This window comes from Camelus dromedarius, chromosome 2 (genome assembly GCF_036321535.1).
Source record: "Camelus dromedarius isolate mCamDro1 chromosome 2, mCamDro1.pat, whole genome shotgun sequence".
NCBI classification, from domain to species: domain Eukaryota; kingdom Metazoa; phylum Chordata; class Mammalia; order Artiodactyla; family Camelidae; genus Camelus; species Camelus dromedarius.
Window position 1 is genome coordinate 113,322,488 of NC_087437.1, and position 25,914 is coordinate 113,348,401.

The 25,914-nt window shown below is 47.8% G+C and overlaps 1 protein-coding gene and 1 pseudogene across 1 annotated transcript in view; both read right to left on the reverse strand.

Annotated features, from left to right (window-relative positions):
- The window catches only part of RCAN1 (regulator of calcineurin 1), a 90,402-nt gene extending 65,545 nt beyond the window's left edge, over positions 1–24,857 (reverse strand). The window contains exon 1 of the mRNA XM_064475687.1: positions 24,515–24,857. Coding sequence (XP_064331757.1) covers positions 24,515–24,757 — 243 coding nt within the window. The 5' untranslated portion in view covers positions 24,758–24,857. The remainder of the gene's footprint in view (positions 1–24,514) is intronic.
- LOC105089846 (large ribosomal subunit protein eL21-like) lies at positions 7,675–10,107 on the reverse strand (annotated as a pseudogene).
- Positions 24,858–25,914: the final 1,057 nt, after the last annotated feature.

Genomic DNA, 25,914 nt, shown 5'->3' on the forward strand with positions numbered 1-25,914 from the left:
GCATTTTGAAGACACTGCGTTTTTAATAAATTGAAGGCTTGTGGCAACCCTGCCTCAGGCCGGTCTATCGGTGCCATTTTTCCAACAGCGTTTGCTCATTTTGTGTCCCTGCACCACCTGTTGGTAATTCTTGAAACATTTCAGACTTTTTCATTACTATGACGCTTGTTATGGTGATCTGTGGTGAGTGATATTTGATGTTACTATAAGACGCACTGAAGGCTCAGATGCTGGTTAGCATTTTTTTGGAATAAACTACTTTTTAATTAAGTTATATCCAATGTATTTGTAGACATAATGCTATTGTACACTTAATAGGCTACAGTATAGCGTGAACATAACTTTTATGTGCTCTGGGAAACCCAGAAATTCGTGTGGCTCACTTTATTGCAATAACTGGCTTTATAGCTGTGGTCTGGGACCCACGCTGTGTCTGAGGTCGACCTGTAGATGTAGTTGTACATCTCTCCTCTCAGTTCTGTTTCTCTGCAGAACCCCGACTAAGACCTAAGTCTGGAGAACACCTTTCAATGCTTACCCATCTTCCCTTTGTTTCTTACTTCCCACTCACACCGGCTTCCTGCGTGAATACCCCACGCTCATTCTTCTGAGGCCTCTGCACCAGCCACCCCCTATCTGGATCTTACCAGGCTCTCAACACCCCTGAGATCTCAGTTTGTATGTCACCTCATCAGAGAACCTTCCGGGCTCCCATTAAATCTCTCCTGTTCTCCTTCCTCACGGCTCCTCAGGTGCCTCACTCGGGGCACTAATCATAAACTATCACCAAGACATTTAAACATATCATCTGTCTCTGCTGTGAAAATGCACCTCCCCTGACGGCAAAGGCAAGGTTCTGGTTCCCCCGGGGCTAAGGACACCGCCAGAAGCATTCAGTAAATGTCAGCTGGACGAACAGGTGAACGACTGAATGGCTGTCTGGTGAGCACGCCTCACAGGATACCAATCTTAGGACTCCTCTAAATCAGAATGAGAACTGGAAACGGAAGGAAAATTGTTCTGAATTCCCTTTCTAAATTGCATCTCTTCGGTGGAGTCTTATCTCTGCATTATTCTGACACACATTTTTTTCATGTTAACAAATCTCCCCCTCATCCAGCACCTGCTCCTCACCTAGTACCCTACGGGGCTGCAATATTCCAGGCCACTGGGATTTTAGCCAACGCTTCTTCCTATGGCTGATCTGTCCCTGGGCGAGGCTGCAGAGGAAGGTTACAGAAGGACTAGAAGACACGTCTCCTGCACTTGAGAAGCTAGAAATCTCCTGGAGAAGTAAAACCGTGTCCTTGTTAAAACATAAAGATCATCTGGCCAATGACAGCTGTAGCATAAAGTGACCACAATGATTGGATTTGGTTGGGCTAGAAATTTCTGGGCACAATACTATTCTCTGTTATGATCTGGGGGCGATAAGGAATTGTTTATTTAGTAAAAACCCATCAAGCTGCGCCCATATAATGCACGTCCAAGGTGATACCTGTGCGGTGTTCAGAAGAAACCAGGAAACAAAAGCTTTCTCCTTACGAAGAGTAGAGAATCAAGAGAGAGCCGAGTCCCGCGCCCACCTCCAGGATGCTGCACCACTGGAGATCTGTCAGAAGGGATCTGTTCCCTAGTTTGGTAGGTACTGATTTAGCCCCTACTGTATACCGGGCACAGCCCTCGGACCTGGGAACGTAGATACAGCGTGAACAAAAGGAGAAAAAACCCCGCCCGCATGCAGTTCAGAGTTGGGTAGGAAGAGGCAGACAATAAATAGTGAGACCCACCGCGGGTCTTGTGGGGACAAAGTGGGGGACAGAAGGTCCAGGGGACAGGGTGCAGCTGAAATAGGATGGCCAGGGTCCTGCCCCCTGAGAAGGTGACATTTGAGCCAAGACCCAAAGCGGGTGAGGAAGCCAGATCTAGCTTTCTGGGCGAAGGGAAGAGCAGGCACAGAGCCCTGTGGTGCAGACCAGGAGCCCGAGGAGGGGCGCGCCAGCCGCTGGAGGGGTGCTGAGGGGCTCCGCACCAGGGAACCCCTGGTGGGTATGAGCCAAGGGACAGAAATTGAAGCTGGGCTTCAAACACAATGACTCTGAGACCAAACAGCTTAAGTCATTTGAAAGCACTGAAAAGTTTAAAAAGCTAAAGCTCTAATTTGTTCTTAGAAGCAATGGTCAGTAACATACATGTAAACTAAAAGGAAATGTGCAGTGTACTGTGTGTATGTGGTTACATGCAATAGAATGTATGTATGCAGCTTTACTGTAGTAATTCTACCTAATAAAACTGAAAAGGAAAAAAAAAATTTTCAGTTAACTGAAAATAGATAGATAAATAAATAAATGCCACTAAATTCCAATTCAATTAATTGATCTACCTAAAGGGGTCCAGATCCCCACAAATTGGATTTTTTGATTAGCAGGCAAATATCCAACTGGCCAGCAGTTTATGCGAGTTGGCAGAAAGAGCCACCATCTAATCTGACCCCCATCACCCCTCCTTCCCCCACCCCTGTCCCCGCTGCAACATGCATGGTTGCATAGCAAACGGAAGCGCGGCCAGGATTTGAGCTGTAAAAATGTCGTTGCATGGGATGGGGAAGCGCTCCCACCCCCTCGCACCCTGTCAGACTTTCCAGGCCCACCATCTTGACCAAGTCTTCCTTTTTAGAGAGACGAAAAAAATGATGGGGAGCTAGAAAACCTGAGAAAATAACCCTCATTCACCCCAATGTTTGAACTTTCATTCTGGAGTTAAGTTCTGCTCTTGGGGGCCACTGGTGGGGCAGGGGTAGCTCCCAGCCTCGCAGGGCACCTGGGCGTCAGGACCGGTCAGGGACACCCCCTCTGGCCCCATCTGCAGGTAGCTCTCCTGCTGGACTCAGGCCCCCTCCCCAAATAAAACTGCCTTCCTTATTTCAGGGTGACAGCACCCAAGCACAGGGCCACAGCCGGCTGGCGCTGCCTCCTGATTGACTGGCTAAAAAAAGATTTGATAAAACCCAAGGATCAGTATTTAGGCTGCTGCTCTCTGAATACAACACCAGAATCGGGAGGTGATTAAAGTTTAAGTGGGAGGGGGAGGGGTAAATCCTGTTTTCCCAGCACCAGGATTAGACAACACATCAACACAATGGGACGGTTTGTTCCCATGCACACCCACCGAATCCCTGATCTCCTTTTCCATCCGAGCCACCTTTCTGGGACCATCTAGGTGCCTATCATTGCTCTACAGCAGGGCTCACAGTCTACATGGACACAGCCATTTATCAAGGACCCGTGTTGATTTGTGTGGTCTTAAAAAGTGAACAGAACCTAATTGTCTGTGACTTGTGTTTCCTGATTCCAAGAAGAAACATTTCTTGGCTCAGGCCATCTTGTCCTTGACCAGATTTTCCTATATGATTTCCACGTACCCTAGGGCTTATTGGGAGACATCAATCTACAATCACAGGAAACCTCAATGGCCTGACTTAATTGGAGCACCAGGAGGATGTGGGAAGGGACTGGGGTGCTATTCCTTTTAAGCGCATATGGAAGCATGAAGATGGACCCGCTCTGGGCTCTGAGCAGCCATGAGGGCTTCGCTACACAGAACACCCATGAGCTCAGTACTGCACCAACGCCGACATGACTGCAAATACACGTGGGTTGGCCCTCCCTCTGTAATGAGCTAAATCTTCCATCACTTACATTTCAGTAAAATTTAACCCAAGTTTACACAGACTGGGACTTCAGATGATGACTTCAATCCTGCTTTAGTTTGGAGAAGTTCACTATGAAACGGTTTCATACAAGAAACCTGATCATGGAGGGACGCCTAACAGTAAAGCACCAATATTTTTAGGTCAAAGATGCTCAAATATGAGCAATTTCCTGGGTTTCGACATAATGCTAATTAGCCCAACAACCAAGTGCTAACAGAGTGCCTATAACCAACCGTTGGCCAAGGTGAGACGGAGGGAGGGGGGCAGGGCACGAGCACTGAAGGAATGGCACAGCCATTGAGGACAGGACACACTGGTTAGAGCCAAGGTGGCAGAAGGTCTGACTTCCAGTGGACCTTGAGCCTCACGGTACACCCACAGGCACCAGGACAGTTCCTAGGCTGACCAGAAAAGGTCAAAAAGCAGGCGAGGGAGGTGGGCATTTCCTGGAAGTCCTCCCCCTTCCCCAACATAGTTGGAATAATCTTCCCACTCGTTAGCACGTGGAATTACCGAGCCCATAAAAACGAACAGCTCTGCACCTCACAGTCACTCTCTTGACTTCTGAGACGGCTCGCACTCTGCCTATGGAGGCTGTATCTGCTTTTGCTTTAAACACCCAACACCGCTCGGCCTCTCTCCCTATCGCCTTTTGAGATGGCCCGCATCCTGCCTCTGGAGTGAGTGCCTCCTCAGTCGCTTTCCTTTCTGAGTGAGATGGCCCCAACTCTGTCTATGGAGTGTGTATCTCTCTAAGCTTGCTTTCACTTGACTGTACCTCGCTCTTGAATTCTTTCCTGCTCCAGACAAGAAAGAACCTATTGTTCTCCGGCAACAAAGGCACAACCTATTTTTACCACATGCAAAGCCCCTCCTTGCTTGGCTGGTCCCAGATGCATCATCACCAATCGTAAAATAACTCAATTGTTAGGAGTAAGATTTGGCTGAGGTGCCACCCAGAAACACAAGCCTCCTCTTACGGAAGTTATGAAGGGATGCTGGGCGAGCCAGTGTTTCCGCCCTCCTGTGCTCCTACTAAGAAGGTGAAGTGTTCTCACGCATGAGTCCAGACGGCCTCCCTCTTAGGCAGGGACGGAGCTGCCGGAGTTGGAATAACCGTCTGGGTTTTAGAGGCGCGGACACAGAGCTTCCTAGAGATGGAGGACCCGGGCCTCAGTGAGTCTGACGGTCGGCTGAGGGGTCCTCTGGCTGCGGAGACAACTGGGACGTGGAGAAAAGATATGCATGGTTTTCAGAGTAGGAAATAGGTCTAGTAAATACACCATTGGAGAAAATGTCCAGAAAACTGAGAAGAAAACCGCCATGGATGTTCTCTTCGTGGAAGTTCTGTATTCCTGGGGCTTCCCATCAATTACATGTGACAGACATGTATCACAGATCCCCTCATGCTAGGTCCCAAAAAGGGTGCAGGGTGAATCAGGAAGAGCCCTGCCCTCAAGGAACCGGTGTTCAGACTAGAGGACTGGCTTGTGCCCTGGATGACCACTTCCCTAGGCAGTCATGCTTGTAGAATATGTGTAGGGAAAAAACTGCCAGTTTACACTTTTGTTTCATCGTGAGGCTGGAGGGCTGGGGGATGAACAACGTCTGCATTCTGATCCTCTTACTCCACATTAGGGGCACGTGATTATTTTCAGAATTGTTGCAGGACAGAAAAGGGGTAAAGATGTTCCACACAGATTGATGAGATGAGAAGAGTTTCTGTCCTGACCCTTGAGTCGGACAGTGGACCTGCCTCAAACAGTCTAGCAGCTGAATAGGCAAAGGATGTGAACTGTCTGGAGGAAACAGAACCAGTCAACATGTGTGTGGGAACATAGAACAATTTTGTAGTCAGAGACACAGCTAAAAAAGAAATACGAGAATGTTCCACGGAAGAGGAGCAAGGAGGTGCCCCTAGGGGAGCCTGGAGCCCCCTCAAGTCAGTTACTTGCCCTTGACAGATGCGGGGCAAGGCAGAATCCAGGGGCTAGGATGGCAATGCCCCCAGGGGCACAGGCTGGAGCAGCGTTTGGAGTCAGAGCCTTGGGTGTGGCGTCTGAACCCCAGGCTGGCTACTGCCTGCACGTGAACTCTGCAGGCCTCAGTGTCTTCATGCAACAAGTGTAGACCTCCCAGGGATGCTGGCATCGAACTAAGGCGAGGGACCGGAGCAGAGAGGCAGTAGGGGGTGGGAGGTAGTGGTTAAGAACTAGGACTCTGGGATAAGACAGCCTGCGTTCAAATCCTGCTCCAACCCCAACCCCAACTTAGCTGTGCAGCAGTGAGTGTACCTCAGTTACTCCATCCATAAAATGGGGCAATAACAGCATCTCCCTCACAGGGTTTGTGTGAGGATGACATCTGCCTTTCTAAGCAGGTGCAACGGCACCTGGCACAGGATAAACACTGACACAGGGAACTATACTCAATACCTTGTAATAGCCTATAATGGAAAAGAATATGAAAAGGGATGTATATATATATACACATACATATATATATATAAAAAACTGAATCACACATGCTGTGCACCAGAAATGAACAACATTGTAAACTGACTGTGCTTCAATTAAAAACAAACAAAAAACACCATACAAGCTTTTACTTAAGCACATCCGTGTGGCCCCCTTGCTATGGGGACCACACACAGCAGGTGCTGAGTAAACGGCTGGAGAAAGTCACCAAGGCCATGTGCCTTCTCTGAGTGTGCTGGGAGACCAGAAAAGAGAGGGGGGCAAAATTCCCCAGTTTTTAAGCTCTAAGAAAGTACTCTAAGACTCTTCCCTGATCATGGGGGGAAATACTGGAGCACCAGCTGCAGGAGGAGTAGAATCCTAGTAATGCTGTGTTCTGATCAAGCTGAGTTTGACCTTTTAGCAAGTTACTGACTCTGCAATGAGTGTATATAACCCATGTACTCATCACAAACTCCAGCATCTGGGGGCCAGGCTCTGCAGGTGGGTGCTGGCATTGGAGCCACCGTGGCAGCCGGTGCTGCGGAAGAGAAACAAGGGGGTGTGATCGGGCTCCCAGGAGGCAGGTCCTCTTCCCACCTGAGGCGCTGACTTCTCACCTGGCAAACAGGTTCAGACCTGTACCCGCCTGCACTGGCCACCGGGCAAGCATCACCAACATGCTGTCTGGACTGGCCTGTGAGCCGGCGTCCTGACAGCTCCGACAGGGTCATGGGGCTGGACCAGCTGCCCCAGGGGCCTGGGACCCTGCTGTCAGATACACCAGCCGCCCCTCTGCCAAGCTAGGATGTATACGTGATGCCGCTGGGAAAGGGGACTCTCTGGGGCCACTGGTGCAGCCATCTGCGCACACCCCAGCAACACTCCTCAGATCTGCCCGCATGGAGAGCTCTCACTGATGGGCAGAGGTGGATGGAACCTGGAGGTCACCCGCCCTCACAGTGGAGAGAGGTGACCTCTCCCAGGTGAAGAAGAATTACCATTTGTGGAAGGTGGACAGCTGAGCTGGGCCCCCCACGCACCCTCCACCTATAGACTCGTAATCTTCACCAGAGCCCCAGGATGGGGTGTGATTCTGAGCCCCCATCTTCCAGGTGGGCAAACTAGGCACAGAGCAGGTGGTGAGTGGCCCAGGCTCACGGAAGGAGCCACAGGGCTGGGCTGAAACCCAGGTGATCCGGGGCTCTTAACCTCTAAGCCACGATCATTGACCTTCAGATACAAGGGTAGGGTCCTCCTGTCCAGGGCGGGTCACTCCTGCTTCACCTGAATGACTGGCTGAAGGGACAGCTAAGAGGGCACCAGCAGTGGCCCTGACCAGGATCCCCCAGGGGAGAGAAAGGGGCCGGCCGAGGCAGAAAGAATTCCAGGCAGCTTGTGAGCAACGCCGTGGCTGCTTGGTTACTGGGAGGCCCTCCTTCTACGTTGGAGCCCCCGGCCAAGGGCCTCCTTGGAAGGCTCTCCTTCCTCTGTCTCCTCCCCGACTCCCTGACTGGATGCTGAATTCTCTTAAGGTTTAGCTTAGTCACAGGCGCAAAGGGCAACCTCATGGGCATTTACACTCTTTTAGGGAATGGGCTAGAAAACACATTTGTACTAACAGGGCTCAGTACTAGTATCTCCTGAGGATGCCCGGGCACAGTGCCTAATGGTGCTTTCATCCCACCAGCAGAGGCCACACAGAAAACCCGGACAAGCAGCCGTGGGACATGGCCTCCAGGGCCCGTGCACCCGCCCTGATGGCGGAGCGCCTTTGCCCTGCAGAGCGAGATGATGCAGCTGAAGCCTCTCCATCCACACCAGCCCTGGGGTCCACCCACATTCAGCGGAGAAGTCAGCGGGGCTAAGATGTGTTTCCTGAAGGCATATAGGTCCGCACACACCGCGACTCTGGTTGTCATTTAAAGAAGGGACGTGGATATTGAGGAGTAAGGCGAGGGCCAGGCATGGCAGGAAAAGCTTGAGACGAGAACAAGGAGCCTGGCCTCTCACTTCAGCTTAGTCATGAACTTGCTGTGTGGTGTGGGGCCGATCTCAACCTCTCTGGGCTCAGTGAGCAGCCGCTAGGGCCTTGCTAACGCTCACATCCTAGCCTTTCAGGACACGGCTGAGGAACCCAGGCTGCTCGAGTCTGGAGCCACTCGCCACATGCGGCTATTTCAACGAAAATACAGTAATCTCACACAAAACTAAAAATTCAGTTTTTCAGTTGCACTAGCCACATTTTAAGGGCTCCATTGCTTGTCATGATTTAAATTAATTAAGATGAAATAAAATTAAAAATTCAGCTTCACAGTCATGCCCGCCACATCTCAGACGCTCAGGGGCTAGTGCACTGGGTGGGCAGACACAGAACATTTCCATCCACACAGGGGGTTCCGCTGACGGCGTAGAGACTGTGCAGATGGAGACGTGTGGCTCAGAAAATGTTCTGGAAAGATGTGCTATGTACATACAATGGAATACGACTCAGCCATAAAAATGAAATTTTGGAATTTGCAACAACGTGGATGGATCTGGAGGGTATCATGCTCAGCGAAATCAGTCAGACAGAGAGAGACAAAGAAATAATGTTATGATATCACTTACATGTGGAATCTAAAAATTACAACAAACTGGAGAATACAACAAAAGGAAACAGATAGAGAGAACAACCTAACAGTTACCAGTGGGGAGAAGGAGGGGCAGGGGCAGGTGGGATTAGAGGAGTAAGAGGTCAAACTGTTACATATAAACTACACAAACAAGCCACAAGGATATGCTGAACAGCACGGGGACTGCAGCCAATATCTCATAATAACTGTAACTGGAGGATAACCTTTAAAAACTGTGAACCACTATGTTGTACCCCTGTCACATAACACTGCACATCAACTATACTTTAATTTTTAAAAGTTTTTAAAAAATGCTTGAAGTCACTTCTTTTTCTTTGTTTGTTTTTTAGTCCAGAAGTCTTTCATTTTATTTTATTTTTACACCCATCATGCCATGAACTCACAGGGACCGGGTTCTAGTAGTTCCGGCTCCTTTCCACTGGTTTCTGCAAAGCGTGTTTCTCTGGGTGGAGCAGGCTGGTGCTTCAATTGAACCCAAGTAACTTTCTCTGGCTTCCTTCCTTTTCTGACCATTTTCCATCACGTGTTGCAGGAAGCTATCTCGGCTCTTAGCATGCTTACTATGATCAATAGGTACATTAGTTCTCTTGGCAAGAATCTTGCCGTGAACTTGTTTGTTGACAACACTGTCAACAGCATGCCAGGTTAATACTGTACACTCATCCAGTTTTGGGGGATGTTCTACTGTGAACAGTGCCCATTCCATTGATTTCGACAAGATCGCTTTTCTTGTAGATCTGCAGGCTTGTGGCCAAAGGGACAGCTCCATGTTTTCTAAGCGGCCTAGAGAACATGGAGCGGGTGCCTCTCCTCTTTTCTGTGCTGGTCATCTTGGTGAATTATTGGAAGATGGTGGCTCTGGCCGAAGGGCCAAAGTCGCTTCTTTAAAAGGAGAATTGCGTGCTAGGTAAGAGACTACAAAAAAAGCAGTGAGAGAGAGCTGAATGTGTCTGCTGTGTGTGACCAGGTCCCGAACAGGAAAGTATTCATCAACAATACCGGAAGGTAAATTAAAGTACCATAACACCACGCCAAGGTTAAGGTCAACGGTGGAACACTAGCACATTTCCCTTAAACGCTGGGTACCAGACAAGGATGCCACCTGCCGCTGCCAAAATCTAACGTCAAAGAATCATGTGGGTAAGAGAATAAAACAGAAGCGCTGTGAAGAAAATGGCATAATCATCACCGTTGGCAGGTGATATGATTTAATACCTCCAAGATGCAGGAGAATCAATTGAAACATTATTAGAAACAGTAAGAGGCTTTAGTTAATGCATAGAAAACAACAATTTCCCTTATATGGAAGTAAAATTAAGTATAACGGAAGACAAGATCTCATATTTGAATACACTTCCTAAGCTTACATAAAAATATTTATACTGAAAAATCTAAAGCATAAACCAAAGAAACACATGGGTGATCTATATAAAGAATATACATATATGGAAAACGTCAAACCTGTACAGGTGGCGTGAGAGATGGCTTAAATCAGTAGAACAACATTACAGGAACATAATACTGAAAGATGTCAATTCTCCCTAAGTAACTATAAACCCAAAACAATCTCACTCAAAATACCAACAGGTTTGGTTGTTGCGTTTTTGTTTTTGCTCTTTGCAGGGGGATACTCTGAACATGACAGAGTGGTTCTTAAAAGTTCTCGAAGGAGAATAGCAAAGGAAACTGGCCAGGAAAATAAATTCTGAAAATGAGAACAGGGGAACATCAGCCCTCTTAATTGTTAAATAAGGCTAAAACATAAGGTCTGGTCATTAAAATATTATGAAAATGGTTCAGATAATGGACGAAGAGATTAAACAGAAGAGCCCTGATTCAAGGACATTTGACCATTTAGGTGCTATTTCAAATCTGCAGGATTTGGAACTTGCAGGCAACATGCTAATGGCGTCAGACCTGCATAGAGCATGCACGAAGGAGGACAGTAAAACTTATCAAGGTTGTCTCTAAGAAACAGGTTGAGGGAAGACGATGAGGAATTTTTAGTAAATGCTTTTTATGACCAAATACAAACTTTACAGTGAGTTACACTTCAAAGCACACAGCAACCTAGACAAATATAATAACCCAGAGTTGGTACTCAGTAAACGGCACTCACTGTGAGCTGTGATCTTCAGAAAGTTCTCCCCAGGGCCATTAAATACCCTTACGCCAACACAGTGTGGACACAGGGCAACAGAGGGTCACTTCCGCTAACGTCAGCTTGTAACGGCTGTGTTCTCTGGCTAGAAGGCTGGATGAGGGGTGAGTAATCCTGGACCAAAAGCACAGAGAACTGGCTCCAAGAACTATGAGCCCAGATCACACCACGCTAAAGCCCCTTGATCCAGTCTTCAGTCCCCACTGGTGCCGCCCTATGATAGTCAACTGGAATGACTGACCTGGGACAGACTGTGGGTGACATGCTGCTTCGGGGATAAAAATGGAGTTTTAAAAGATTGGTTCATTTAATTAAAAGCACAGCAGGCCACTGCGTGCTAAGCAGACAGCATGCATTTCATTATGGAAGGTCATCTTTCCTGGCACAATCTAATGGAAACCAGGGCAGCATTCAAAGATAAGATCACAAGTTGATTCTGCCCCCTTAGGACAAGATTTGGCAAAAGAACGACCTTCTATGGAGGGTGCTAGAGCCTGGCCAGTAGGTGGAGACTTAGCAGATGACAATGAATTTCTGAAAAGATCTGTGTCTCCTAAAAGGCATTCTAAGAACAAAAAGAGAGAAAGGAAGGAGGGAAGGGGAAGAGAGAGAGAAAAGAGGGGAGGGAAGGAGGAAGGGTAAAACCTCACCAGCAAACAGGATGTTTATTTTTCAATTACAGGATCTTTTTTTTAAATTGTGCTGAAAAGCCTAGGATGTCTTACTGTCATCAATAATGATTTTATGCTTTAGATAAAGTTTATGGTTTTATATCCATTATCTTATCAAGTTTCTTTTTAAGTGTTTAGGTTTTCTATGTCTTCAACTTTTTAGCAACGCTCATCCATGTTAAAACATGATTTTCTAAGCGCGCCGCGTGATAACAAGCCACACCAGTCGTCTGGAGTAATGCATCTCACGCCGGCATTCTAGCCGCTCAGCAACATCTAGGTCTGTTAATTGCACACAGGCGCGTGTGTGCGCACGCTCACAATCACTGCAATAATTTTAGAGCTTCAGAGCCTACTGGCCTAAAGTAATTTATGCAATTTCTGGAAGTGCCCAGAATTACTCCTGGGAAAATAAGGCTTAATATTTAATGAACTGAAAAGAGCAATAGTTTCATTTTCATGTTAGTGTTTGATTTCCACTGCTACACCGATACTTATGAAGTGCCTACTATGTGGCAGGCACTGTCCTAGGCACAGGATAAATAGCAGTGAGCAATACAGACACTGTAATCTTTGCGTTTGAAAAATAAATTACATAATATGGTAATATGTACAAAACACTCACTGTAAGCCTGGTATTATTTTTGGCCCTTTATGTCTATGCTCACATCTTCACAACCCCTTGAGGTACATACTTCTATCATGCCATTTTGCACAGAGACTGAAGCACAGAGAAGTTAAATTACTTGCCCAAGGTCACATAGCTAGCTGCTGGCAGAGCTGGGATTTGATTTCAGACTGACTTGGCTCTGAGGTCCACACTCCTATCTACTGCATCTTACTGCCTTTATCATATGCACAGCTCCAAAGTAAGGCATTTGTCCATAAAGGGTGAGCGCTCACAGGTAATATGTGCATACTCTGGAGCACATTTTCACTCTCGGCTGAGGCATAAAAATAAGACAGGCAGCAAGCAACAAGAAGACCTGGAAGTAGGTGATCCTGCCAATGTGGCCCTGGTGCTATCTAGCAGAGAAAACAAAGGAGGACAAGATAATAAATGAAAAGGAAATAAACAAACAAAAATTAAATGGTTACTCAATATAAAACCTCTAATCATATATTCATTGACATTCAAACAGAGTTCTTGATAAAGAAGAAATAAATCATTTCAGGTATCCCCTGCCTTCAGATACTATCACAAACACTGTCCTGCTGTACTTAAATTCTCACAACATCCTAGTAAGGTGAAGGACCACCCAGCCCTCCTTTTACAATATAAGATAAAGCTGCTCAGAATCTCAGACACGGCCCTCAGGTGTTACTGCTTCATTCCAGGCCACGAATGCAGCACCTAACACTCCACTCTGTCCTCTGCACAACTACCTTCCAATCACTGCAGGAAGTCATGCCCCGAATACCTCTCTACCCTCATCCACCTCACCTGTGCCACAGTCTCAGGCAGGCTCTTAGTGCTGAGGACCAGGTCATTACCCTGAACATGCTCTAAATAACTGAAATCCTCTGAGTGTGGATGTTACAAAGTATGTTATGATCCATTACAGTATTTCCCAATATGGGTCCGGGATTAAACGAATAAGAGACTGCATTAGGGTCTCACTTCAAAGGAATACACAAATTCCAGAACTGATTTTAAAAATGAAAACCACTCTGGAAGTGTGCCAGGGTAAAACAGGTGGTTGAATTTGAAAGAAACATCTCGGATTCGGATATTCTAGAAAGAGAGCTATAGATGCCAACCAACCCTGCTGATGCCAAACGTCTGTAAGGCTCTTCAGGCCAGGCCACGCACTGTTTGTAACCCAGTGAGTTTTTCTGATGAGAGGTCTGTTTTCAGGAGCTGACAGACTGCTGACTCAGCCCTGAGGGGTCTCCATCACCATCTGAGATCTGCAGCTCAGGACGCAAAGGTGGTTGTGTGAGCACAGCCAAGATCTACGTGAATTCCCCAGAATCCTGACTCCAGCCCAGAAGAAAGCTGTCCCTCCATGGCCCGAGCAGCAGGTAGTCCTGGACTTGTCTGAGGACAGGAGCCCACCACACTGGCCTGGTAATCCATGCACCAGCACAAGCTTTGCCTTTTGGAAGTAATCTACGCAGTCACCTAATAGGTGAAGCCAGCCCAGAAAATTCCTCTTCTCTCTGAAATGAAGTGTTTATTTCATCTGAGTGAGTTCTCTCTTTACATTTCTTTATGCGGATAATTTGAGTCAGAGGCTGGTACAACAAATGTGTGTGTTGGGGCGGGGGCAGAGCATGTCACAAACGCGTACCAGGCACAGCTGGAAGAGGAGGGTCACTCCTTGGGGGGAGCTCAGCATCCCTGTGCTCCCTGCTCTAACCAAAGGGGGTCCCATCGCCCCGCGGCGGGAGGGTACCCTCAGGGGGTGGCTGTCACTGCTTTGGCTTTCTGTATGGGGAACTGAGCAGAGGGGGGTGTCTCTCCACTTTAAAGTTCCAACCTCACATTGATGGTTACAAGAGCTTCTTCGGCAGCACAAGGAGTGACTTCTCCGTTCTGACAATGCCTGTTCGGTCTTTGATGCCTGAAACAGTCTAAGGCAACTACCAGGCTCCATCCCAGAACACACGTGAGGTGACCTCCCCCTGGTGGCCGGTGTTTGAACAGCCCGGGATCAGCTCTCTGGGCCACGCTCCCTCCGCCCCTCCCCAAAGAGGGATGGGATACCCTGCTCCTCGGCAGCCCCCTAACGGTGGCGCAGGAGACAGCCCTGCCGGTTCTAGCGGTTGACTCTGGTGTCCTTCTCCTCATCTGCATGCCCTGAGTTCTTTGTGGGGATGGAGCTGGGATGGGGAGGACATTATTCCACAGGAAACTAGATGAGCTGCATAACTCGTGGGCTGGGAGGAAGGAGACCCGCGAGCAAGTTCTAGTTCTGTAAATGTGTGGTGACCGGGCCCCCCCCCCCCCCCACCCCGGAGAAAACGTTGTCACCGCTCTGAGCCTTGATTCCTCCTTGGAGAGACGGAAGGCTTGGGCGTGAGGGCCCTTCCTGCCGTGGTTCTGCAGCTGCGCCCAGAGTCAGACGCCCAGGTGCCATGGGATTCTATGTGCTGATTAGTTTTGCGAAGGGAGGAGCCTTCCCCATCTATAAAATGGGCAAATATAGTATTAATCTTAGGAGGTTGTAAGAAGGATGAAATGAAATGATGTACATAAAATATGTGGCAAATGGTAAATGCTAAATAAATAGGGTGTTTATAACTAACTGTATAATTACAAACTACATATATACTTTATCACCCAAACTTAGAAGAGTGAAAGACGGTACCACTAGTAACTTTCCCGGTCGACAGGCTTGAACCAGATGGACCGACTGGGATATACTGTCACTCTATCAAAAAGAAATAATTATCAGGAGATTTTGGGACAATCCCCAATAATGGACAAACTTAAAAAAAAAAAGTTTCACCTAAGTGTTCTGGCTCTGCAAGGCTGTATCTTTGGCAAACCCTCAAATGGTAAATGGACAGAGTCAGCGCTGGGGTCAGTGAAACCATCTCTGACACAAGTTCCTCTCTGATCAATTAAATTTCCAAGACCAAATACAGGCACAAGTGTTAAGTGGCTGAAATTTACCTCTTCTCTCACCACAAACCAGCAGACAGGCCTCCTACTGACCAACGCAGGATCAGGCAGGAGTGTAGGTGTGGAGACCAGAATGTCACCCCAAAATATGCCTCTCTGACACAGAAGTTATTTTGAGTTGAATGAAGGCCATTACGAAGCAGCATATGCAGGAGAGGTCTGTCTTCTCCCCTTTTTCCGCCTGAAGGTAGCATAGCAATGCCGCCTTTACTGAGAGGGCTCCAGACTCTTACAGAGGGACCTGAAGGGGCACCCCGTCAGGTTCCTTCCCCCAGCAGGCTACCGTGTGGGGGCCTGACACCGCTTTCCCCCTCCTGTCATTTCTCTATCAATTTATTCTTTGTGGAAGTGGCTACACACATCCCTTCTAAGCCTCCACCTTGAGTTAGGTTTCACTGAGGCTTCTCGCAAGGATATTCATGATTATCTGTTTTTCTCTCGTGATCCATCTTTTTGGGGAAAAGCTGCAGCCAAAAACCCAGGATGGGCGAAAAAAGCTGTCTCCCCCGCAGGTGGAACTCCGGGAAGCTGGGTGGAAGAGAGCCAGAATCACACTAGAGGAAATTCTCTTCCTGAGCAAATTTCTACTTAGAAAAGTCTGATTGAACACATTGGGGAGCAAGGGGTAAACAGGCCGTGCTCCGTGATCCAAGAGCCAGAAGTGACCTCGCCGAGATGACCCAGTCAACCTGGTCACTTTGTAGATGAAGCAAACGAGGTCTGGGTAGATGTCGTGCCCAAGGACATGTGGTTTACTAGGGATCTGTTACGCCATTTAGTTGTATTTACACAACACACACAACAAAAAATTATCAGGTCCTCCCTGCCAGCCGGGGAGCCCGTAACGGGAGGGATGGCGTCTGTCACTCACCGAGGGCTGCGCTCCCCTCACACTGGCCTTGCGGTGACTGTGGGGTAGGGTTACTGTCCCTCTTTTGCAACTGGGGATACTGGACCTGGGGAGGTTGACTGACTCACCTGGGGACCCACAGCTGGCCTGTCACCAGCACGGTGCTCAGAACATAGCAGGCCCTCAGAAACAGTTGTAGAATGAATGAATGAATGAATGAATGGGAGAGTGAGTGAGTGAGTGAAGTGATGGAGCTGGGAATCAAATCCGGGTCTGTCTGGCCCCAGTGACCAGGCACTGCCTTCTGCTGGAACACAAGAACATCATCACGGCTGCCACTGATGGACCGCAAGCCCTCCAACAGATCCGTTAATGTAAATAAACGGCTGAGAGAATAACAGAGTTGTTGCTCATCTGAAGCTCAGTTTCCTATGGATAAAAGTACTTTCTTCATAGAGATGTCTTAGGGTTTAAATAAGATGTGAAAGATACAAAAAAATTCACGTGTGTTACTGCACACTATAAAATGATTATGGCATGGGCTTTGGAGTTGGCTAAAACTAGGTTTGAGTCCTAAAACCTGCCTTTACTGGCTATGTGGCCTGGGACAGGTTAATTGGCCTCCCCCTAGCCTCAGTTTCCACATCTGTAGAATGGGAGTAATAATAGTACCTATTTCATAGAGTCTTTGTAAAAAGATGAAATGATACACATTATACTTCAAGCATCTCATGTTAATGAATAGCAACTACTTATATTATCTGTGAAGTGAAGCAGAAAATTTAACAAAAAATATAAAGGTGATAAAGTAAAGCAGACTACTGTTATATTGTGCAAAAAAAAAAAAATCCAAAGTAGCTTTCTGAATTAAATAACATTTCTGTCTTTTAATTCTGAATTCAGATCAACCTCAAATACCTCTTTCTATGGTGTTGATTATGACTACACATGGGAACTTCACACTGCACCTGCTGAAGTTAGTAATGAAAGGAAATGTACTGAACCTTCACAGTGTAAAAAGGGTTCAGTTTCCTGAGCTCTTGGTTCAAAAGTTCAGTGGCTAACAGCTTTTGCTACAAAACCCAGCTATAAACCTATCAGGGAGGTATTTTATGTTAAGTATTGGTGTCTAAAATGATATTCTTTTAAGAGTTGAAGCTAAAACAAATCAGATGGGAAACTACCTTAAACATTTCTGAACAGTAGCTGCTCCAAGAAGTCAAAAAAGGTTACAGAGTAAAAAATGTACTAATAAACAGTTACTGTGGTAGGCAGCCTGTAAGACAGCCCCCCAGGGACCTCCACCCCCCAGGATTCATGCCCTGGTGTAAGCCCCTGAGTGTGAGCTGCACTTACTGACTCACTTCTAACGAAGAGAATCCAGTAAAAGTGGTGGGAAATCACTCTTGAGATTAGGTCACAAAAAGGACCATGCATTCCATTTTATCTCGCATGCCCTTTCTTGCTTGCTCTGATGGAAGCCAGCTGCCAAGTTGTGAGCTGCCCTAAGGAGGGGCCCGTGTGGCAAGGGATTGAGGAAGGCCTCTAGCTGGTAGCCACCAAGGAACTCAGTCCAACAACCCACCAGAAATGCAATCCTGCCAACAACCACGTGAGTCAATCTAGAAGTAGACACTCCTTCACTTGAGCCATCGGATGAAATGGCGGCTCATGCTCTATTGCAGACGTTGAGGTAGGGGCACCAAGCAAAGCCATCCCTTGATTCCTGACCCAGAGAAACTGGGAGATAATCAATGTTTATTGTTTTCAGTCTTGAGTTAGTTTGTCACACAGTAGTAGGTAACTAATACACTAACCTACATTGTGTGTTTACTATGTTCCTGTCCCTAGGACAAGCATTTTATGCACATCTTAAGGTGTACTATGCAACCCCATTTTAAGGTAGGCAAGCTAAGGTGCAGTAGGGTGAATGGCTTCCCCAGAGTCACACCGTGTAAGTGGTAAAGGTGTGCTTAAGATCCACTCCAGTAACTCTTACGCTGCACTGCCTCCTCATGTACACACATCAGTGGGGAACGGGAGTATATTAAACTCCATGAAATAAATATAAATAGTAAAATAAATATAAATAAAACATAAATAAAAACACCTACACAAACTAAATCAAATATAGTAAAGGATTTCTACAGTGACTGAAATCTATACAACATGATGTCAACTCTCTCTCCAACATCAAAGACTGAGTTGAGTTCATTAATATTTTCCTGATGTTATATTTTGAAAATGTTTCTGTTCTGCCCAAGAAGGGTCGAGGAGCTATTTTTACTTCCTATTACCATGGCAGAAGCCTGCCAACGCCCAGAGAACACAGCAAAGCCATTTACCGCCTCATTAATTGTCAGCGTCCCCATGTTGTGACAGTGATTAGTATTCACAAAGGGAAAAATTCTCTGTCACAACTGAGTTGTATTTTGAATAACTGGCACTTCCCCTCAGCCCTTGAAATGAGTCCTCACAATTTTGCACAGAAAATGCACACTGAGGAGTCTATTCCCGCCTCTGCCATCACCACCCTGCCCCCGGCACACACACTGATGTGGGCACAACAGCTCTGATGGTAACAGGAGGGGTGCATTCACCGGACAGGGCAGACAGGCCCCTCATTGGCATGTCTGAAAAAGAGTGGACTGTGTCATCTGATGACATTTATAGAAATGAAAGAAAGAATATTGCCTGAAACATAAACCCGGGAATCAAACAGCCTCTGCTTTAGCTATTCTGTTATATCACAAATCTTTCTTTTTTTTTTTTGAGTCCCTTATGTAATTGTCTTTGGGGCTTGAAAAGTCTGTAGGTGCTGGCAATAACATTTAAAGCTACAGCTACTGAAGAAAAAACGCTTGGAGCAATGGAGCTGAAAAGAGGACCAAATTTTGCTAGGGAAGGGAGTGGTGAGAACTCATAAGAACCCCATGAATGTAAAAAAAAAATGGGGAGGGGTTTATTTAAGAGTCAGAAATTCTAAAATTAGAGAAATAGTGGGCACTTCTAAAGCAAACTTTGCACAAAGATAATATGCAGGCTTTTCTTTCTTTAAACTTAAAACATCCTGAACTTTCCCAAACAAATTAAACCAGACCATATTGGTTTAATATCTCTCCACCCTTAAGGAGGTTTCAGGGGAAATTTCATGTGTAATTGAAGTCTGAAAAACCACGTGCCTGTGACACCAGGATGAAAAGTGAAAACGGCCTGGAAGGGCTGAGGTTCATGCGGTAACAGAACCCACCTGTTACCCTCTTGCTGGAATGTCACATTTACAACAGGCTGCCGCAGGATGACTGGTCACGGGGACAGGCAGATACACAGTCAAGCATATATAACTTTACAAGAGGAAACTGCATATCAGCCGTGCCCCCTTGGATCTTCAAAATATTGCAATCATCAGATTACTACTGAGTGGTATCTTGTCTACCGAAGTGTAAGCTTTGGGAGGACAAGCCTGGGACCTGACGCCGGGATGGAGGGTGAGCAGCACCAGGAGAGGATGTGTACAGAGGCCCCAGAGACAACCCCCTGTCGAAGTAAATGTTCTTATCTCCCGTGTCACTTGCCCAAAGGCTGGACCCTTGTGCTGACAGCCAATCATCCCACTTCCTGGCCACAAGGTCAAACACCACTTAGGAGAAGGGAGGAGCCAGAACCAGAGGCTGACTCCCATTTTAGACTGGAGGAAATCAAGGCACAGATCTGGCTACAAGTGGAACCAAGGATCAGCTATTCAGTATCTTTTCATGATACAACAATGACTCTGGTCAGGCAAGACCCGCTTCTGGCTAGACGATGGTCCTCGACGTTGGCTCCCAATTAGAATCACCTTGGGGAGCTTTCCAGGTGATTCTTTCCAGGCGGCCCCCAGCCTCTGAGACTGGGACTGGCCTAGAGCAGCCTGGGCATGGGAGCTTCCCGAACTGCTCAGGAGTCATCACTGATGCAAAGAATTTAAGGACACCACTCAAGCTGCTTCCATGTCCATCAGAATATTTCACGTTATTAAAAGAAAGGAGGGGGAAGGCATAGCGGTAGAGTGCGTGCCTAGGATGCACAAAGTCCTGGGTTCAATTCCCAGTTCCTCCATTAAAATAAATAATTAAATACATGCATACATAAATAAACAAACCTAAGTACCTCCCCCGCCAAAACAAACAAACCAAAAAAAAAAAAAATCCACAAAAAAAAAAAAGGAAAGTATCACAAATCTTACGTGGCCATTTAAGAAAGGTGAGTTTATTCACTAGAAGAGTAAATTTTTCTATGATTAGCATTTTCCAAATTAGCCTTCAGGCAAAGCTTTGTCAATCAAATATACATTCATGTTTTAGACAACAGAAAAATGGTATTTGTTTCCATTACTCTATCGAACTACATCTACTGTCTGGAAACTAACAGAATATTATTTGAGAACTCTAAATTTCTGGTTAACTTGGTGACAACGGAATAAAGTCTTATTCCAGAGACCCAGTGAACCACTGCCAACAATCCAAAGCACATGTAATTAGTGGTTCAAAGCACTGCCTGGCTTTCTCAGTAAAAAGAAAAAAGGTTCACAAAAAGAGTACGGGAATCAAATATGCTAAGCAAATATCTGTACAGCAAAAAAACTCCTTATTTTAATAAAAGGTTTCATTCATGTGTAATGGTGTGAAACTCTCTAATAATATTACTTGAAATTAATGATACAGTTTCAGTTATTTTTTAGATAAACACTTAATGAACACAGTCATCATAAATTATTTACAGCACTGATGATGATCTGGCTAATAAAACAAATTTACACATCAGATCCAACTGTTACTGGTCAGAAAACGGGCTTCTGATGTAAATTCCCAAATGAATTGGTAGTTCAGGTCAATTTCTTTCTTTCCTTTAAGATTAAGTTTAGACAATGATATGAACACATGTAAACAACGCTGACAGTCTTTTTCCTTCACACCAGCTGCCACCATCTGAATGTTTGTGTTCCCCCCGAATTCATATGTTGATATCCTAATCCACAGAGGTAACAGTGTTAGCTGTTGGGAAGTGCTTAGGGATCAGGAGGATGGAGCCTTCCTGATGTGATTAGTGCCCTTATAAAGGAGACCCCACAGAGCTGTCTCATCTCTTCCACCACGTGAGGACACAGTGAAAAGCGTGAAACCTGGAAAAGGGCCCTGACCCATCCATGCCGGCCGACAGAACTGGCTATAAGCCACCCAGCCCTGGGTACTTTGTTACCATAGCCCTAACAGGTTACTACACCATCACTCACTCAGGGGACGTCCCCCTCAACAGACTGGTTAAAGAGAGGGATGGCCCAGGCCACCAGCACAGGGACTTCTGTTGGCAATGCAGTTAATGGTCCACTTACTCAAGGGTCAGACACCCCTGATCTGAAGTGGAATCACAGTTTCATCACACCGTCCAAAGGTGACACCCCAGCTTTAAGGAAACAGGGCTTTCAAAATAATAAGGCTGTCAGACTGAAATCTCAGGAGTCACATCTTCCCACCTAGAGAGATGGTTTTAGCTAAATGAGGAACTATGTTTCTACTGGAAGGCTTACCAATGGTCTCCGGGACTCTGTGGATGGGCACCCAAGGCTCAGAGCTCCCCAGCCCACATTCTGAGGCTCTGGTCCCCCGAAAGGTGAGGACAGGCCCTGCTTCACCTGCAACACCACTGTCCCAGTGCAGACACCTGCCCGGCGCCCCCACCACGGGAGTCAAGAGCCTCTTAAGGGGCCTCCTTGCTTCCTCTCCTGCCCACCCAACCTCCTTCTCCAAGACATTCTCCACCTAGCTCTGCAAGCAGAATAACATCCGAATCTCTGCCATCGCCTCCCAGGCCCCCATGGAAACCATTCCCTGGATACCTCCAACCTGGGCCACCACCACTGCCCTCCCTGTGTCCTCTGAACACACTCCATTCATCCCTGCTTTGGAACTTCGGTATTTGCTGTTCCCTCTACCTGGATGCCAGACACACTACAACTACACCAGGAGCTTCTCCCTGTCAGCCAAGCCCACGCTGTGCAGAGCGGCCTCCCAGGGCCACCCCATCTAAAGTGGCCATGTGCTGACCCCGTCTGCATGTCCTCTTGGCCTGCAATGCTCCCAGGGCCCTTCTCTGCCCCCTCCACCTGCCCTGGGCCCTGGAAGGCTGACCCACCCACGGGCTGTATTGCTTGGGCTCCCTTGCCTCCTGGCTGCCAGCTGGGTTCTGCCACTGAGATGAGAAAACTGGGGCAAGTGGGGGTATTTCTTCCCTGCTACTTCCTGCTTCACCATCTCAATTCCAGACCTTCGTGTCCGTAGCTCTGCCAGGAGGCTCCTCTGCTAGGGTGCCAGCGACATGACTTCCTCCCTGCCACCCAACACTCCTCGCTGACTCCCTCAGTCCTGCCCCAACTAACCAGTTCTTCATTAAAACCTCCTGAACCACCAGAGTGTCCCTGTTAGGCTGTGACTGATACAACCCAGACCCTGCCCTCTCCTTGTCGCTCTCTGAAACATCACCCTGTGTATGTTGTCCCTGCACCGATCACCACCTGAAATCACCTGTTCACTTCCTTTTTTATTGTCTATCCAGGAAGCTCACCATATTCACCACTCTATCCACTAGGCCTAAAACAGTACTTGGAACGTAGTAAGCATTCGATAAACAACAGAAGAATAAAAGAATAATGAGTGAATGAACATCAACACATTGTCTCTGCTCAATATAGCACCTTGTGAGTAAGCTGTTCCCTGATCATTTTATGTAAAACAGCCATCTCCCCCCACCTCTCCATCTTCTCAGTCTAACTTTTTCCTATAGCACATCACCTCCTGACATAATTGACATGTATTTGCTTACTGTCTGTTTCCCACAACAAAAATGCCGGCCCTGAAGGCAGGGATGCTATTTTATTCACCGCTGCGCCCTCAGAGCCTAGAACAGTGCCTGGCTCATAGCAGAATCTCAATATACATTTGGCAAAAGAATAGCTAGCAAAGTGGGTGAGATTTTATACAAAGCAATTTCAGGATGGTCCCCAAGAGTTACTGGGGAAACTGTAAACCTACGAATTGCTAGACACCCAAGCGAATAAGCTGCATCTTACATGATCTCATCTTGCTCCTTTAGAATGACAACCCAGGACCCTTAAGAAAGAGACTTGATATGCTGCTAGACCTAAGCCTCAAGAAGACAAAAGGTTTTAGAGTAGAATGAGTGAGGCCCTGTATGTGTGCCAATTGTTGCTTTAGAAAGCACACATAGACGATTATCTGAGAGCACAGCCGCTGTAAATCCTTTCTGAAAGTGGATGAGCATATAAATTATAAATAAATGGGACTCAGGCACACCATTCTCTGTTCCACAGTGGTGTTCCTCTTGGCAGCCGCCTTCAGCTACAGTTCATTGACAGTACATGGAGACTCAGCCAAGCACCGAAAGCATCACTTTCTTTGACAGCTGCTCTCCTAAATGGGCCATATCTCTCAAAGACAGGCTTTATTCTGCACTGCCCACATTGTCCAAATTTTATTCTGCACACATTTGCAGATTTGAAATAAATTCCTCCTCCTCACCACAGCTGATTACTCATACCTGCCCCCTCACCCTCCAAAGCGTCTAAACTGTGTGGATTTGGGTGGGGGAAATCAACTCACCATGTATTGAGTGTCCCTTATGGTGGCATGTCGCCCATCAGGGAGCAAGATTCCTGACTAAATATCCTAAAGGCCGAGAAAGTGGGCCCCTTCCCCCGCAACACCATTCGACCAAAACTGGCCAAGAGCTGGATAATGAACAACCGCGGATCCTCACCCAAACATTGGCTTTTCTTCCAGTTGTGCAGATTGAGAATGCGGAGACGCGGTCCTATTTATGAACAGTAAGTCACGTCGCCAATCAACGTCTGTTTCCCTCTCCCTGTGAATGAGGCGACCCCCTTTTCAAATGAGTAAGTGCCTGTCACGGCCCAAGCCCCCACGCTGACAGTACGAGCTCCAAGGAGCTAATTACAGGAGCTAATTCATCCCTTGATTGTCTCCTCCTACGTCGCCCCCTCTTCCCCACCCCAGCTAACACCTAGGGCAGGGGAGTCGCTGGGAGGCGGTTACCAGCTGGAAAGGCGAGCCTCTGAAAACCCCCTGGGCGGGCTGTACGCGCGGCCCGGCAGGTGTTCAGGGGACCCGGACCTCGGGGAGCGTGCCCCCACCCCAGCCGAGACATAGGGGACCGCGGCAGGGCGGCCCAGGACGTCGCCGCGGCCCCGGGGGTCGCCTCCCCGCCCCGCCGGCGGCCCGGGCAGGGAGAGGCTGCCCCGGGCCGGCCGGGATCTCGGCGCTGCGTCCTCCCGGCAACAAGTGTCCGCCCTCCGCCCGGCGGCCCGCCCCGCCCGGCCCTCACCCGGCACAGGCCGTCCACGAACACGCGCGGGTCCAGGTGACAGGCGATGGTGGCGCTGGGCAGGTCCTGCAGGTCCACCTCCTCCATCTCGCAGTCAATGAAGCTCCAGTCGCCGCCGCCCTCGTCGGCCTCGGCTGCCCCTGAGAACGGCGCCAAGGGCCGCAGCGTCACCCCGGGCGGCGCTCGCGCCTCGGCCGCCTCGGCCGCCGTCCCGAACCGGGTCCCGGCCACACCGTCCTCCATCCCGGCGCCCGCACCCGTGCGCCCCCGCCGGCTGCGCCGGGCTCGCGCGGGATCCTCGCGCTCTCCCGTCGGCCGGCTTGTGAGTTAACCTCCTCGGGCTCGCGTCGCAGCCGGCGGCGGTCACCAGGGTTCCCGGAGACGCGGCCTCGGCGCGCCAGCCCCGCCCGCCGCTGTTCCGCCGAGGGCGGAGCTCTGGCGGATTTAGCCAAGGGCCCTTTAAGGCTGGTCCCATGGGGGTCATTGTCCCCCGCCCGGCCAGGAGAGAAAGCCAGTAGAGGCGCAGGATTCTTTCACGTGATACTCATTCTGCCGCCCTCAGCCTGAAGCCTCAGGGCGGCCATGTTGGTTAGGGGCAAAGGTCTCCAGCCAGTTCCGCTTTTCTGACAGCGGATGCCAGCTGAATGGCGCCGGGCAGTGTCTTGGACGCAGAGATAACAGCTGTAAAGGCAGCGCCTCTGTGGTTCCCACGCGATGACGTTTTGAGGCACACAGGCCAACTTCGGGGGATTTAAGTGAGATATAGTCCTGGCTATGGTTCCGTGGTCCTTTGCAAGTAGTTAGATGCTTACCGTATATAGTCAGATATAGCCGCATTAGGGAATTGAACTAGACCATGGTAACGATACCTTACTGTTAGATTTTAGCTTATTAGTCATTATATCACTGCTCAAAATTTATATAATCAGACATGCTATTTTGAATTACCGCGATGTACTGTGTACAATGGGAAATAACAAGTGAAACCTTGGTCCTTTCCTTTGGGGAGTTTATAGACGGAAAGGGCAATGCAGTTCAGTGAAAACCTGAGTCTGAATTTCAGCTTTGCTGTTAATTACTTGGACAAGTAACCTGAATGTCATATATGAATCCAGTAAAGGACCAGTAAATGGAAGGGCTGTTTATGTGTAGACTTTTTTGGAAGATGTGAAATTAAACCTGCATTTTCTCCTAAAGTAAGCTTACCCTCTAGTTAGGAACTGTAAGTGATTATACTAAAAAGTTTATCCAACTAACAGCTGAGATTTACTCAGAACCTGCCGAGTGCCGTGGTTGCTGTTATGACATCAGTGAAGTTTGTGCCTTCTAGGAGTTTAAATCCAAGGAGAGAAGTAATATGTGTGCAAAGATAATATGTGTGCAGAGATAACTCATAACAT